Source organism: Trachinotus anak, unplaced genomic scaffold (genome assembly GCF_046630095.1).
Source record: "Trachinotus anak isolate AG129_WGS33_773 ecotype Australia unplaced genomic scaffold, CSIRO_AGI_Tana_v1 ptg000031l, whole genome shotgun sequence".
NCBI lineage: Eukaryota > Metazoa > Chordata > Actinopteri > Carangiformes > Carangidae > Trachinotus > Trachinotus anak.
Genome location: NW_027273882.1, coordinates 3,336,640 through 3,351,449, shown reverse-complemented (window position 1 = coordinate 3,351,449; position 14,810 = coordinate 3,336,640). Strand labels below are relative to the sequence as shown.

At 39.5% G+C, this 14,810-nt stretch overlaps 1 protein-coding gene across 11 annotated transcripts in view; it reads left to right on the top strand.

The window, feature by feature from the left end:
* The window catches only part of syne2a (spectrin repeat containing, nuclear envelope 2a), an 83,881-nt gene that overhangs the window by 44,787 nt on the left and 24,284 nt on the right, over positions 1 to 14,810 (top strand). For 9 of the 11 annotated variants that reach the window (XM_071467631.1, XM_071467632.1, XM_071467629.1 and 6 more), the window contains 24 exons: positions 123 to 200; positions 311 to 685; positions 1,525 to 1,628; positions 1,739 to 1,889; positions 2,379 to 2,465; positions 2,891 to 3,043; positions 3,152 to 3,352; positions 4,268 to 4,369; positions 4,762 to 4,947; positions 5,197 to 5,367; positions 5,487 to 5,624; positions 6,709 to 6,908; positions 7,725 to 7,857; positions 8,476 to 8,658; positions 9,361 to 9,510; positions 9,834 to 10,010; positions 10,501 to 10,656; positions 10,750 to 10,905; positions 11,760 to 11,930; positions 12,326 to 12,459; positions 12,852 to 13,047; positions 13,980 to 14,162; positions 14,321 to 14,434; positions 14,562 to 14,716. In XM_071467631.1, coding sequence (XP_071323732.1) covers positions 123 to 200; positions 311 to 685; positions 1,525 to 1,628; positions 1,739 to 1,889; positions 2,379 to 2,465; positions 2,891 to 3,043; positions 3,152 to 3,352; positions 4,268 to 4,369; positions 4,762 to 4,947; positions 5,197 to 5,367; positions 5,487 to 5,624; positions 6,709 to 6,908; positions 7,725 to 7,857; positions 8,476 to 8,658; positions 9,361 to 9,510; positions 9,834 to 10,010; positions 10,501 to 10,656; positions 10,750 to 10,905; positions 11,760 to 11,930; positions 12,326 to 12,459; positions 12,852 to 13,047; positions 13,980 to 14,162; positions 14,321 to 14,434; positions 14,562 to 14,716 — 3,854 coding nt within the window. The remainder of the gene's footprint in view (positions 1 to 122; positions 201 to 310; positions 686 to 1,524; positions 1,629 to 1,738; positions 1,890 to 2,378; positions 2,466 to 2,890; positions 3,044 to 3,151; positions 3,353 to 4,267; positions 4,370 to 4,761; positions 4,948 to 5,196; positions 5,368 to 5,486; positions 5,625 to 6,708; positions 6,909 to 7,724; positions 7,858 to 8,475; positions 8,659 to 9,360; positions 9,511 to 9,833; positions 10,011 to 10,500; positions 10,657 to 10,749; positions 10,906 to 11,759; positions 11,931 to 12,325; positions 12,460 to 12,851; positions 13,048 to 13,979; positions 14,163 to 14,320; positions 14,435 to 14,561; positions 14,717 to 14,810) is intronic. The other 2 variants (XM_071467637.1, XM_071467634.1) reach the window with 2 other exon arrangements.

The window sequence follows — 14,810 nt, the reverse complement described above, 5'->3', positions numbered from 1 at the left end:
CAGATGCAGCTGCTTGAAATGTGTTGCTCCTTAGGAACCTTTCCTGTCATTTCATATATGTGTGTATGTGTGTGTGCCTGGATTTCCTTTGTATTTATATATTTATACGACACACATATTAGGATCCGGAGGAGACACTCAATGTTTCAGATTTGACAAGTGAGGATATTGCCGAAATGAAGCCACTATCAAAGGTTAAGGTAAATTACGTTTAGAACATTTCCTTCCGAAGCTAAGCCTTACATTATTTGCTTTTTCATCATGTTTTTGATATCACTATAGTTAAAGAAATGATTAATTTATCTTTCAGGAACTGGAGAGTTTGGCTCATCAGTTTCCTTCAGAAGTGGAGATGAGCTCCAGAAGTGCTGAATCTGGACTTTTATCTGTTAAGCCTGGGTTTGATACCAACGACTTTAGATCTAAAAATGTTGAAACTGGATTAATAACACTGGATTCTAAAGCTGATGTTGGCGACTCATCTTGTCCCAAAACTCTGACAACTGAGCCACTAATCACTGCGATTCCAGCAGCTACAAAGTCCCCTCAGGCTGCAGCGGCAATTGAAGACACAAGGCTGATTCCTACAAGACCTATAGCTCCATTCAAACCCACGAGAGAATCAGTGCTCATAGAGGAGGGAGACAAAAATCTGTCTTTGTCCACAGCTCCACATCAAGATCTGGTTAGTGCCCATGAAAGAAAACACTTCCTTTAAAAAACAATTTTCTAGATTTCCTTACAAATTTTCAACTTTTTTGAAAAAGCTGAATATTAACCTGACAGTGACATCCAACTTTAAAATGAAGAGAATGATCAAGCTTGATTCATTGCAAATTCAAATCATAATTAACACTGATTAAAACCCTGAACCTTAATTATATCTAATGCGGTTTTCCTGAGGTGTATGGAGGACCAGGGATGTCACAGGGAATGTAATAATAATAATAATAATAATAATAATAATGATAATAAAACATTTCACATTAAAAATATGAAGTGTAAAAAGAATTTAAAAATGAATTTTTAATTCATCAATACATTTTTAAGTTTTAAAAAATTTGAAAAGGCATTTTAAAAATAGGAATAAATACCTGGATTTCCTTTTCAAAATTTTATAAATGAACTGTTAATCCATCAATAAATACTACTAAAATGGATTTAGGATGGATGAATTGATTAAGGATAAAACTGTCATTAAATACACCTTTTATAAATACATTTATTAATTCATGAATAAATAATAGATTTGAAAAACTATCTGAAAAGGCAGTTTAAAAATGGGAAAGGAATACATACCTGGATTCCGTCTTCAATTTTCAGAAGTCTCTGTGACACTCTGGGCCTTCAGTGTTGGTAAAACCAGGCTAAACAATCCCAATTGGCCATGGGATGTAACAAGGTCTGAAATTAAGGAAGTGATTTATTACTTTTCCCATGGCATCCCTGGTCCTCCATAGAAGTGACATTCAAATAATACACAATAGAAACCACTTCTTTCCCTGCTTTGTCTTCAATGTTCAGGACACTCATAATGATCTGAAGGAGCAAAGTGAAGTCAGGACCAGTCATAATAGTTTGGTGGAAGAATCCCAACAAGCCCAGGAGTTATTGAAGGTGCCAGTCAGGTAAAAGACAAGGGACCAGTCATAAAAACTGATGACAAATATGTTTACAATTCACATGCACATAGCATACCATAGATCCATGCATATTGTGTGTTCCCTTTGGTCCCTAGCATGGCTGGACATGAAGAAGATGAGAAGGAACAGCAAAGGTGGAGTCGACTTTATACCCAGATCTCTCAAAAACTGACCACTTTGAAAAAAGTTCAGCAGGAGCATCAAACTTTGATCAGCAGCTCAGACGATGAAGGGACTCGAGAAAAGGTAGGAAAAAACAGAAAAATAAAAAGGCTGTTTCTGATCATTAGGTTGTTAAAAACAGGTTGAAATTAGATTTTTAAAAATGGATGAGTAGTGGAGGAGACATTGTGTGGATGAGAGGTGAAATGGGACCACGGTAGATGGAAGCAGAATTATCCATCACATCTGTTACCAGGGCAACAATAGGCTAAAGCTTCAGATTTTTTGCTTGTTTCATATGAGAGGGACCAACAGCAGAAACCTTGAACAATACATGATGATATTATTAATGTGGATGCTCTCATTAAAATATTGTAATGGTTCTAATATCAAAACAACTCCAAGTAAAAATGTCTTTGCCTTGAAATGAAAATGAATGAATGTAGTTGTGGTTTTAAGTCATTGCTCCCTGTCCAGTTATTCTCTCCATGCCTCCTCACTCAGTCCTCACACCCCTTCTTCTTTCCTTCAGCCACTGTGAAACTTAAACTACAATTATTTGGATTTTCTTAGGTTCCAGAAAAGGAGCCGATATCAACCGGATCTGCTTCTGCTGTTCTCCAGCGGACACACGAGTCCATCACCATGCTGAGACAAATAGTATGTGCAATAGAAAAAGAAGGAATCTCAGCACATGTTTGTTGTTAGTTAAAAAGACTCACAAACTGCTGACTCTTACATGTGATCAACTAACTGGGTCTCTGTGGTTTAACAAGCTCATCAAAAGGGCTTAAATTGAACCAGTCCTATAAAGTTTAGTGTTGACATGTAAAGGTATATGGACCAGAAACCAAAACTAAACCAGAATCATATGGATGATTCTTTAAAATAGAAAACTAGCTTTATACATGTAGCAATGGGTGGTAATGCAGCAATGGCACCCTGATCCATTGTAAGTATTTCCAATTTAAATAAAGCAAGATTCAAGATGTAACTAAAATCAGACCAGTGGAGAAAACGGTTTCTTTTACCCTGGACAATCCTGCACCGCGTGATCGTCGTGTGTTTGATATTTCATTTCCCAGAAGTCTGCAGATGGTTCTCATCCAGGTGTGAAGGAGGAGCTGTATGAGGCTGTATGGAGGGTCCTCCTCTGTCTGGACACTTGGACTGACCTTCTGTTGACCCCTGGTGGTACTGGTGAAGCTGACCCCCAGCTGAGGCTCCTGCAGCAGGAGGTTACTGACCATAAAAACACATATATAGCAAATATTTTGTAAAACTATATCTACTTTATTTATTAAACTCTCCTGTTTTTTTGCATTTCTGTCTAAATTCCTGTGTAGTGTGTATCGACTGAGTTGGTGACTCTGGCTGAGCTGTTGAATAAAGTGGAGTCAGAGACCAGGCCTGTACTTTCCAGAGAGGAACCAGATGCTTACCACTGTTTGACCTGCCTTCAGGACTGTCTCTGCACCGTCCAGCTGGTCTTCACCTCATCCAACAATCAGCTCAGTGAACAACTGGCCCTCAAAAACCAGCATCAGGTTTGAAATTCAGATTGATCTTTTCCAGAAGTGCATTGTGAATTCTCACAGTCTTAAGTCATCATCCATGAACCTTCTACTTAGAAAAGAAAAAACTCTACTCAGAACCCTACTCAGAAATAACTCATTCTCTCAGATAGTAAGCTTGCATATGTCTGCTGATGTATCATTCAAAGGTTAAATAGTAAGTTACCAAATAAAACTTTTAAAGGCTGAAATTTAGCTTTTGGACACATTTCATTATGCTCAGTAATGTTGCTGTAGAACTTTTCTGAAACTATTTGAATAATTTTAAATGGCAATGAAATAATTTGGATCCCATCCATTTCTAATCTATCAATTAAACACCAACATTGTCTGAACCAGTGGTTGAAAGTAGCAACATTAACTTACAGACATGAGCTACTTGTATACTGTATTTCCATTTAATGCCCCTTCTAGTTCACTGCCTTTCAGAGGTAAATAACTCATTAGTTTTCAGATTTAGAAAATATGATCCTTCACTATGAGATATTATCTTTTTATAATCTGTGTTTTTATGCTGTGTTCTTATTGTGCTTTTTACTTATATTTTTATGCTTCTTTCATTTTCTGTGAAGCACATCGAATGACCTTGTATAATGTGCTATACAAATGCCTTTGCCTTGCCTAATATAATGATTTTCTCTGCCAGCTACAGCATTACAAAATACTGCCTCCATGTTAATGCATTGGTTAAAATAATCCAGTAATGAATAATAATTTCAAGGTGACAAGAACATTTCTGCTGCACATACTACTTTTGGTACTTGAAAGTACATTTCGACTGTAACACTTTTACATTTATATTATGGTCTTGCTACTTTTAAAATGAGGGATCTGAATACTTTCTCCATCACTGGTCTGAACCAACACACATTATTTTTTCTGGCGTAGGAGTTATTCAACCAACTGTGTATTTTGGACGAGTCTGAAACTCGTCTGAGTCTGGAACTAAGTGACACCTTCCCAAGCCTGAAGGATGCTCCTAGTTTGGAGGTAACCACTACTACACACCTTAGTAAAAAGTTTGTTAAATATGTGTCTAAAGTGACTCTCAAAACACCACTAGGCTTTTATTATTAAACTATGATTTCAGATTTTAATGACACATGCAGAATGATGAATATAGCAACAATATTGTGGTGCTGAGTTATTTATTGACCTGATGTGGGTGCCATAATTAATTTTCAGCATTTCAGTTTCCCTTAGTTAAAAACAGATCAAATAATTCCCCCTAAAATTCTGTCTAGATCCTCATCCAGCAAGCTACTCTAGTTCTAATTACAGACTAATATCAATATATGGTTTAAAAATATATATTATAGCTATTCAAAGCATGATACAAGATATGTGTTTCCAAAGTGAATGGTATTCTCTGTGTCTCTCAGCAATGTGTCCTGGGCAGACATCTGAAGGAGAGTCCAGGGGAAAAAGCCAAGCTACAGAAAGCATCCAGCTCTTTGCTTCAGGGGATAACTCACCTCCTGGAACTGGGTGAAGAATGCATAAAAGAAAGGCAGATGGGCCAGGTTCACAACCGCGGCCAACTTCAAGCCGTTCTCTGCAGACACAAGGTATCTCACTGTGCTTTCAGCAAGTTCTCCAGCAGGCAGGCAAAGCCGAGGTTTAAGTTAGGCACTTTCCCAAGAGTGTGCACAAGCCTCTTGATGGTTTTCAAAGAGACAGCCATTGCTAAAACAACCTCAAACAGCTAATGATAAGACTTAACACTGAGATGTTTTAGACCTTAATCACATCCACAGTTCACTCTTGTTGCTCCTTCACTTCACTTCTGTCATAAATCTGGTCCTTTGTTGATCCAGAGGCTCCTGCAAGTCCTCGGGTCTCAGTTGGCTTTCGTGCAGCATCTATTCCGACGTGAGCCAGAGGTTCTCAAGTGTCAAGAGGATGAGCTCATACAGCTGGAAGTCAGGGCCAAAGCTTTGCAGCAACAGGCTCTGGAGAAGGAAGTGGCTTCTGAAAGGAGGCTGCAGGTTTGTCGTGCACATTTGCTTAAGGCCATAAGAATTCATACACACACAGATAAGAGGTTTCTTGTGGAATACTTGAAAAAATATTCTGCATTGAAAATAGATGTGTGGGTTTCTGTTAGGAGTGGACCCGTTGGGAGGATAATTGTGGTCGAGTGGGAAGGGTGCTGGATGAGTTTGAAGCCCTGATCAGCAGTGAGGAACCAGAAGGAGACGATGAGGAGGAGTGTGTATTACAGCACAGACTAGATGCCTGCCAGGTAAACCTGATCATATTGTTATTTTCTCATCAGCCATTTCCTTACCTGCTTTTCTTGCTTCCATTTCCTAACTTCATTTTACTCCAGTAGACATTTTTTATCTCTCAGGATTGTGTCTTGTTCATGTGTTCATCAACGTGCTGTTTTTCAGTTTTGCAAATGTGCAGAAATTGAAAGAAACATTTTGTGAAATGCTGTAAACAACAATCTGCTTCTGTTGCTGAATTCCTACATTTCCCAACATGCCTCTCAACAGCCCTCAGAGATCCTTCCTCCACTGCTGTATATATAGTATGTTTAGTTTCATCTGATAAAAAGCAACAGTCACACTTTTCTAAAATTCTGTTAGTTTGTTTGATCTGCCTCAGCTATGATGAGCTTAAAACCTCAATGTAGTAGCACTGCAAACATCTGTGTCATTGGTTTTGACTGGTTAGCCTCTTGAAAGAATAGAAACTAAATGAAATTAAGTGAACATGAAATAACAACATGCCATTAAATAGTACAATGCCAGTTACTAGTTTTGGTGTTTTTGGTGTGGATTTCGTCCTGGAAAAAATAAAAAGAACACTTGAGGTGCATTCAGAGTGATGAAGGCTACACTGAGGATACTGCTGGTGAGTGTTTTGGTTCGGTCGTCTGCTGTTGGCAGATTAATGGAGGCCTAGTCCTCCCTGTCATCTCCAGACACAATATAGGAGCAGCTTTTCTTCTTTAACACCACTCTTCCTCCTTTCTATTGTTTAGTGTTAATAGTTAGTCAGTTGGCATGAATTGGATTTGATGAGACACAGATTTATGTAGAGAGACGAAGAGAGCTGTTGCCACAGCAGTGGTTGAGTTAGGTGGCACAACTCAGTGATACTAAGGCAGGGTGATGATGTGGTTGTGATGTTTATTACTATGCAGCTTCTGTCTGAGTCTTTTCTTTTCTTTTCTCAGACTCATGCTCGTAAACACACCATCTTCTCCACAGTACATCACATTCACTCCATGCTCTCTTCAAATGTTAGTGTGGTAGATGCTTATTGAGTTGTAGTTTGGTGTAAGCTTAACATAAGCACTGCTTCCCCCTGTCACTCAGCAAACACTGGCCCAGTTGGATGAGAGCAGGGCTGCTTTAGGACTGCTCCTGGATCAGTGCAAGGTGGTGCAGACAGAGCCAGTGTTCAGTGCCTCTGTCAGCCAGGCAGGAGGTGCACTGGAGCTGCGATGGAGGAGCGCCTTCAGGCGGACAGAGCAAGAGAAACGACGCTGCAGAGACATCCAGGACGTCCAGGCCAGGTGGGATAGGCTCAGAAATACTGGCGTGTAACTTCTGTTAAAAACAAAACTGGATTGTTGTGCTGTAGAAGTCTTTATTATCCACATGAGGAAGCCAGACTGACAAATGTTGTTGTCTGGAACAACCATGTCAGTGATTTTTCATGGATACAAAATAAAAATATAATGCCAAAGACTTTCTTTATTCCAGGGCCAAAGCTCTTGGATATCCAGGACTGAATGTTATTTCACAACGTCTCAGGTCCTGTAATGTGTTATTTCAGATGTGCCACATGAAGACATATTGAGTCTTGTTTGCACACTTTACCTACTTTATTTACGCTATAGTGTTACCAGGAGGTGTCATGTCATTTGACATGACTGCACAGGTCAGTGTTAGTGTTTTTTTTTTATTCCATGAAGATCTGCAATGTCGAAAGTATATTTCAACAAAAATATGGATATATTGATAACATATGGTTTGACCTTACTACAGCCTGTTAGGATTTAATCTTGTCCACATACATCCCACAAGATTTGATCAGCAAATTTAAGTGAAACACAGACTTTGTTTGACATGAAACATGCCACCTGAAAAACATACATGTTTCCCATAATCTCATCCGTCGGAGATTCCTCAGTCTCAACACACTCTAATGTGGTTTTATCTGGTTTTACAGCCATAGCATCAGAACAAATGAAAACACATGCCACTCACCACCTACAGTCTAGTTTATTAGTATTTGACCCAAACCTCAGTGTTATTTCACTTTGTATGAAGGAGCCATCATGTTCTGCACCACTGGATGAGCGGTGTTTCTCTTTTCCTTCCCACAGATTCCAGACAGACTTTGCCTCGGTCAGTAATTGGCTGGTTGGTGCCGACAAACACCTGAAGACTTGGTCAGACCTGGCAGACGCCTCAGAACTGAACCAGGATCGTGTTCACACCAGTCTAATCCAGCTGCTGGTAAGGCTCTTGTATCTACTCATCACTTTTCCATATAACTAAGACATAAGGTTGTTGTCAACAAAGATTTTTAAGCTAGAAAACTGAGAAAAAAGGCAAAAAAATGTATGCACTTTTTATTTTTTAACCTCATTTGTGACTGTATCATTTTTAGTCTTCTTAAATTATTTTTATTCCTCCCTGATTGGGAATTTGTCTTTTTTTTTTTTTTTTGTCTTTATATTAAACTTTGTAACTTATTTTTGCAAAATGCTAAAGCTGTTATTATTCTGTGTGGTCAGTGTAGACAGAAGAAATGTTTTCTCAGCAGTATTTGCCATGAAGTCCAGATCAGAATTACAATGATACTGTCATAACAATAAAAATCTGCTGCTCAGCTGCTGACTGATATGACATAATGCAGCCTATAACCTGTGCACCTGTCATTAGCTTTAGCTGTAATGGGAGAAAAAGGTCACATCTACACAAACTCACCTTACTGATGGAAAATTGAGATGAAGTAACATCACAGAACTAAACGCACTGACACTAAAATTAAAACACATTCAGCATATTCATAACACATCCAATGGACGGCACTGAACTGCATCCTGACACCGTTTAACCTCTGTTCCCAAGGACTTCTCCATGGAGGTGGAAGCCATGTTGGTGCAGAGGGTGTCTGTTTCCAACGAGGCCACCCAGCTGCTCCACCTGAGGGAAGCTGATTGTCCCGGGCTGAGAGCTCAGATTGCCCAGCTGGAGGTCAGCTGGAGCCAGCTCACCTCACGTCTGTCCAAGATTCAAGACCAGCTACACCAGGTGGAGTATCTGCACTGACTTTTAAACACTAACACTAAATATAAGAGCTTAAATATACTGTAACTGCACTACAGCTGTAAGATAAATAATTATTATATTGTGGTATAATTATCTTAAATGAATGATAAAGTGGATCCAGATGATATTGAGCCTGCATCACATACCCCTCCAGGGGCATTGTCAGTGGTTCTGTTTTTCCAAGTTTCCTACACACGCCCCATAAACTCTGATTACAACTTTCCAGTTCTTCATGAATTAAAATGCCATGGTCCAAATTCCCTGGAAGTGCTGTTGTTTTTCAAAAATAATTAGGCATTGAGAAATGCCTTCTGGTAAAGGGAGTGCAGACTGCACTGCAACCCTGTTTTAAATCATTTTTGTGGTGATTGAGGATAGGGAGAGACTTATAAAGATGGAGAAGAACACTTTTAATTTTTCTTCTCCATTTATCACCAGTGAATGGAACCAGATATTCTGTGTAATTAAGGTGGTGCTGGCCAGGTTTGGCAGAGGGTTCGTTCTGATGTCTTAGACTTTGGCAATCACCTCAGGACAGGATGAAAAGATCTTTACTACCAAAGAAAGATCAAAAATCTGACTGTAACAAAACTGATGAATAAATGATTTTTTTAAAAACAGTAAAATTAGAAATGAAAAGTACAAGTAAACTCCATTTCTTCCCTGTTGTCTTGTGTCCATCAGCGGCTGCTGGCTGGATGGCCACCGGTGGAGCTGCTGTCTGAGCTGGAGGACTGGCTGAAAAAGCTGGAGGCTCGACTGAGCCAGGAGAAAGAAACAGCTCTCAAGGCCAAAGATGCTGCTCAGATGACTGAAGTCCTGCAACACTACAAGGTCCTTGTACCTCCGTTATTCACTCTTTCCTATTGAGCATTTCTCTCTCTTTTATCAGAGGCTCTGTTCCAGTGGTTATTTCAATTACACTTATATACACTTGTATAATTACATAATTACATGTTTTTTTTCACTTGGATGATTTCAAGGACCTCCTCTTCTATTTTTTTTGGTTGATTCATGAACCCTCATTAGTTAACATTCACACAGTTGCATTATGTGTGCAAAAAAAAGCAAGAAACATAGAAAATTGAAATTTAACTGCCATCTGGACACTTTATTTTGATATTAATGACTTCTATATATTTAATATTCTTTTTCAGGAGTTAAAAGCGGGTATGGTCAGCGGGCAGCTCCTCCTCGACTTCCTGTGTCAGTCTGGGCCTCAGGCAGTGGGAGCAGACGTCCAGGTTCTTCGGTCTGAACGTACCATGTTTGCAGAGACACTTGGTGCCCTTAGACTCAATTGGCTGCACCTCCAGAGGCAGCTGGGGAGCCAGGTCAGTGTCTCAGCTACAATCAAACACGACTACCTGAAGAATCTAAAATTAAATGAGCCAAGTATAACTTTCTGTGTATTTGCAGGCCTAATATTTTTTGTTACAAATAGATAGAACTAGCAGAGAAGTTGTACACAAACAGATATGGATTTGTTTTCTGCATTTTTGCAATGCTAACTGGCTAATGATTGAAATGTAGTGAAAGAGAGCAGGTCTTACAAAAGAGTTTGATGTGTCCCTATGGAGCCAAGTCAAAGACTCCAAAGTCTTTTCTGTTGATGTATTGTCATGGATTGCTCAAATGTGTTGTTTCAGCACAAATGTTGGCAGATGGTTTATATCGTAACTGGAACCCTTTCGTCAAACCATCAAAATAAATAGTTTTCTGCCTTGTTTATCTCTCCAAATGGACTGAGAAGAAATGTAATTTTCCAGTTCTGACTGTTATTTCTACACATGAATGAGCCATTGTTTGGCTTTCCCCCCTCAGATTTTTGGAGCTGAACAGATGCACCACACTTGTGCAACCAGAGAGAGGCGGTTACAGCATCTTCATGGTTGGATAGAGCAGCGGAATAAGCAGCTGAGTCAGTTTGAACGACCCACCAGTCAAACTCTGGCTCATAAGGCTCTGCTAGAGTGGGAGGTACAGTAACAGCAAGGAAGGAGGTATATGTTTGAATGTATTGTTTGTATGTGTTGTCATCAGATGTGAGACTTGCTCTGCTTTTTCTTCCAGGATTCTGTAGGCAGAGTGAAGGAGGTGGCTGCAGCTCTGCAGCAGTTGAAAGCAACACGAGTGCATGATGAAAAGGAAGAGGAGCATCCCTGTGATGTTGCTTTCTGGAACCAGGCAGAGAGCGTTAGTTGTGCCTGTGAGGATCTTAGTCAACAGGTAAAAAATAAATCTGCTGGTGTAGTCACAAACGGGGAAAAAATTTGTTCCCCATCAAGTGAATTGAAGCCCTACTTGTCTTGTTCATGAGTTATTAGCTGTAGATCCATTGCTAAACAGATTGCAGCCACAAACTACACCTGAAACACCTTAAACACCCAATTGTCTGATATAATGTACATTTATCTATAAAGAGAATTTCAGATAAACTTCACATATGGCTCCTTGATCACATTGTGAAAATCCCGAACAACCATGTTATTGTTTGTGGTTGTACATACAAATAAATTACATAGTATTATAGCTCTATTAATCAGTATATTTTTACATGAACAGTGACTTAAATGATGCTTGCAATGTTGAACCCACAGAGAATTATCACCTGACACTGAGAACTTTACTTTTCAGTTTCACTGTCACTGCTCTCACCTACTGTACCTTGTTTCCAGCTGCTGTAGTCAGCTGTTTTCTGTGGAAAAGCTCTGATTAACTCACCATCAAAGGCACACAGACAAAGTCAGCCACTAGCTGGTGAACGTAGCAGAACAGCTTGCCAAAGATCGAGTTATGTTTCTAACTGAAAAGGGGGAATATTTGACTTAAATTCTCCAGATCTGCAGAAATACAACTCTCAATTAAGGATAATATTTTTGTGTATCTGCTGTGTCTTTAAATCTACAACTGTGTGCTCACACTTTGGTCATATCAACTTCATAGGGCCTAATCTTTAATAAAGCAAACAGGAGAGAGGTTTCTTCCTGTAAATATGAAACCTGTTCCTTAAAGATATTGAATAAATGCTCTGGAAATCTGTATTAAACATCCTCATCCAGTTTCTCTCTGGTAATTTGCAGATGGAAGCTCTGAGACCAGCTCTACAACAGACCATCTCAGAGTGGAGTTGTTTTGACAGAGATCTGAGGGAGGTTAGTCTGCTCACCAGTAGGCTGCGCTGTGCTCTGCAGCATCAGCAAGCTCCTCTGTTTTCACTGAAGCAGGCAGAAGATCACATGGACCTTGTCCAGGTGAGCAAAAGCATTTACCATCACATCTTGTACAACATGTGTACATAAAGACTTTACAAGAATAAATAATCAAATCTGGTGTTTTATTACAATGGTCATCACATTAATTCAAATAAATGTTGCATCTTCAACAACTTCAGCAAGTTGATCCAAAATCTAAAAGGCTTGATGGCTTTTAAGCTACAAAAAAAAGACAAAATTGTTGTTTTGACACAGCCAGCTGTAAGTGTGTCAAGTTAAAAGTCCTTCCCGCAAGTTGAGACAGATTCAGTGAAGATGTGGGAGTATATGCACGTCAAGTTCTCAGTTCTTTTTAGTCCCTAAACATAGGTGTTGGGGAAGTAAATGCATCTGTGAAGAGGGAATATTAAAGAACGGTGTTTTTCATTGCACAGCAACTCCAGGCTGATGCTGGGAAAGGAGAAGAGCTTTTGGCAGCCGTGGAAAAATCATCCCAGAGTCTCGTTCAGACTCTTCAGGGTGGCGCAGCACAGGCTCTAGGTGACCAAGTGGAAGGAGAGCGAAAACGGTCAGTAGCATAGATTACAAATATGCAGTCAGTCAAAAATAAAGCCATCTTCATCCAGCGAAAACCACTCCAAATTTGGTGAATTAAACTCTCCTACTTTTAAGCCAATTAAAATCCATTTAGTTATCTGAAAAGACACAGCACTGAACACATGGCTGTTTCTTATCTCATGAAAAGTTGAAGGATTTTCACTTGACAGCAATGAAATATATGCTTTCTGACACTAACACACTGTTTGTATGGATTTTGAGACCAGTCAGACATTTATACAGATTGCAAATACTGTTAGTTAAATCATGTGATACAGCTTAACCAGACCCTTGTAGCCTCACTGTTTGCAGATAAACATTATAGAGTGCTAATGTATTGCTAATGTATTGCTGCCGTGTCAGGTGGAAGGACGTGGTGCAGGAGCTAAAGGACGAGCACCTGAAGACCAGAGAGACACTCTCCCTCTGGCAGGAGTACAGTCGTCTCTCTGGTAACTGCTCCCTTCACCTGCAACAACTGTGGCTTCAGTGGGAGGAGCTGACGAGTTCTTCACCGTCACCTGAACAGGACGCACACACCGTGGTTGACTCAGTGGGGGTGCGTTCAGGAGGCTTTTTAGCACAGGCTGAATAAGAAGTCTAGAATAAGTGTCTACAGCAAAATCCACTGATTGCTGCAATAAGGCAGCTGTGAAAAGAAAGTGGTCTAATGTAATGTTACGTTCTTGCTATAGCTTTGATTTCAGCACATGAGAGTTTAAAATCTGATGTGTATATATAATAATTTTTTACATGGAGACATGTATACAAATATTTTTGTTTTATTTAAGATCCTGAAAAAGTCAGAAAAATTTTCCACTGGTGATATGAAGATGATTAACATTTGCCACATCCTTGTACATTCATGTCTTCAACACCGGGCTCACAAACATCTAAGATTGATGTATTTAAGCAGATGAATCTGAATTAATTTCTGTTCTTGCTGAAGGTCACAGAAATTCCCTGCTTGACTCATCCTGTTCCTGGTGCTGATTCAGTCTCTCTGCATTACATTCACCATTTAATTAAATTATTTTTCTCGGTGACTGCTCTCCTTTTCTTGGAAAGGAACAGACAGCTTGCGCTTATTGGCTGAAACATCAGCAATGGCCAGTGCTGTTTGTGCACCTAATCTATTGTGCTTATGCTTAGTCAAGAGGCTGCATTATGTGCTGTTTTGTTCATTCATGCATATGAAACAAGTTTCCATTCATAGATTTTTTTCTATCTCTGCCCTTATCAAAAGTACACAGGAAGATGTGTTTTGGGGAAAGCTAAATCAAAACAAGATTTCCATTTTTCAAGAACAAAAATAGCAAAGTGAAACAGATGCATTGATGAAAACAGCTGGAAAGATGACAGGAAGCAGGAAATAGACCTATATGGATTAAAGAAAACAGTACTTCTCTATTGCTGTACTTATCATCTCATTCCTTTTATCAATATAATTCTAATTGATTATTTGTGATTTCACTTGTCTTTTCAAACCAGAAGCTGCAGGCTGTTGCTGAGGGCTTGCAAAGCAGTGTGGGAGACATGCTTGAGGCTTCAAAGCCTCTTATTGGACGACTAGAACCACCTGCCGCAAATTTAATCCAATCAGAGACCAGACTGCTGTCACGTGACGTCCTGCTGCTGTGCCAGGCGATGTCAGAGAAAAAGAAAAGTCTTCAGGTAAAAAAAAAAAAAAAAAGTCAAAATATCACCTGAATTTTTGCAGCAATAACATCAGAAATATTTGTTTTGACTACATAGCCAGTCTGTAAAATGTTTAACTAAACAGAGATTAGAGACGTCAAATCAATGTTATAGTTATATTTCTGTCTGTGCAGGATGATGTGGAGGAGCAGAAACAATTTCATACTCGTCTGCAGAGCCTTGAAAAGCAGACACAGAACATACGACATAAACTACAGGCTGGTACAAGTGACAAAGACTCTGTGAAGGTTGGTGCAAATCCCTGTTATTCCCATCAATGAGCTTCCCTGTAAGTGTTTAAATTCAAAGCACCTGGATCGTACAAGACCTCAAACCAAAAACGTGCTCTATGCTTAATATTTCCTGGATGTGCAGCAGGCTCTCCGGGAGCTCAGTGAGCTGTTTCCGTCACTGGTTGATGTCAGGGAGACGAGCAGCTATCTGACACTGAACAACCAGGAGAGGGAGAGACTGCACGTGCTCAGCAGGGAGTGGATTGAAAGCATGACTCACACATCTGACATGAACAGGTGACAAAGTTTAGATCCAAAACAAATAAAGTTCATAAAGGGTAGAGACGTGTGGTACGTTTTGTATGTCCGGCAATTGAAAAGGTTCACAAAA